A 492-nucleotide genomic window follows, 5' to 3' on the forward strand; every position below is an offset into this window, starting at 1 on the left:
AACACGTTTCTGTATGCATCTATGCGAGATCATCTAATATGGGAGAATGGTTGGTCATAGAATTATTACGCTGATATTCTTTCTGGCAGGTAAGTAGTAAAATTTTGCAAGCATAAATGCACCTGCGGATCAATGCAATACTATACATTCGGTCTTTGTGTGCTTGTATACGTGCATCATATAAATCGGGCTAAGTGCACGATCGTTACGATTCAGGGTCGAGTTATGCAAATTTTAACAAGTATCTCAATTTCTTGACAGATTATGTGTTTTTCATTCTTGCATTCTTGAAGGATTTAATAAAAACTAATAATACAATAGCACAACAATCGTAATTTTGTATTTAATTCTTTAGATTTACATTATATATGAAAAGTTATAAAATACAAATGATTTTTTTATAAAAATTATAATGTATAATAAAATTAAATAAAATTATAAAATTATATATATATATATATATATAATATATATATACATTCAATATATTCA

At 26.2% G+C, this 492-nt stretch overlaps 1 protein-coding gene across 4 annotated transcripts in view; it reads left to right on the top strand.

The window, feature by feature from the left end:
* The window catches only part of LOC102679313 (neuronal cell adhesion molecule), a 34055-nt gene that overhangs the window by 28205 nt on the left and 5358 nt on the right, over nt 1-492 (top strand). For 3 of the 4 annotated variants that reach the window (XM_006609661.2, XM_006609664.2, XM_006609665.2), the window contains one exon: nt 1-89. In XM_006609661.2, coding sequence (XP_006609724.1) covers nt 47-89 — 43 coding nt within the window. In that variant the 5' untranslated portion in view covers nt 1-46. The other variant, XM_031515238.1, reaches the window with a different exon arrangement.

This window comes from Apis dorsata, unplaced genomic scaffold (genome assembly GCF_000469605.1).
Source record: "Apis dorsata unplaced genomic scaffold, Apis dorsata 1.3 scaffold_59, whole genome shotgun sequence".
NCBI lineage: Eukaryota > Metazoa > Arthropoda > Insecta > Hymenoptera > Apidae > Apis > Apis dorsata.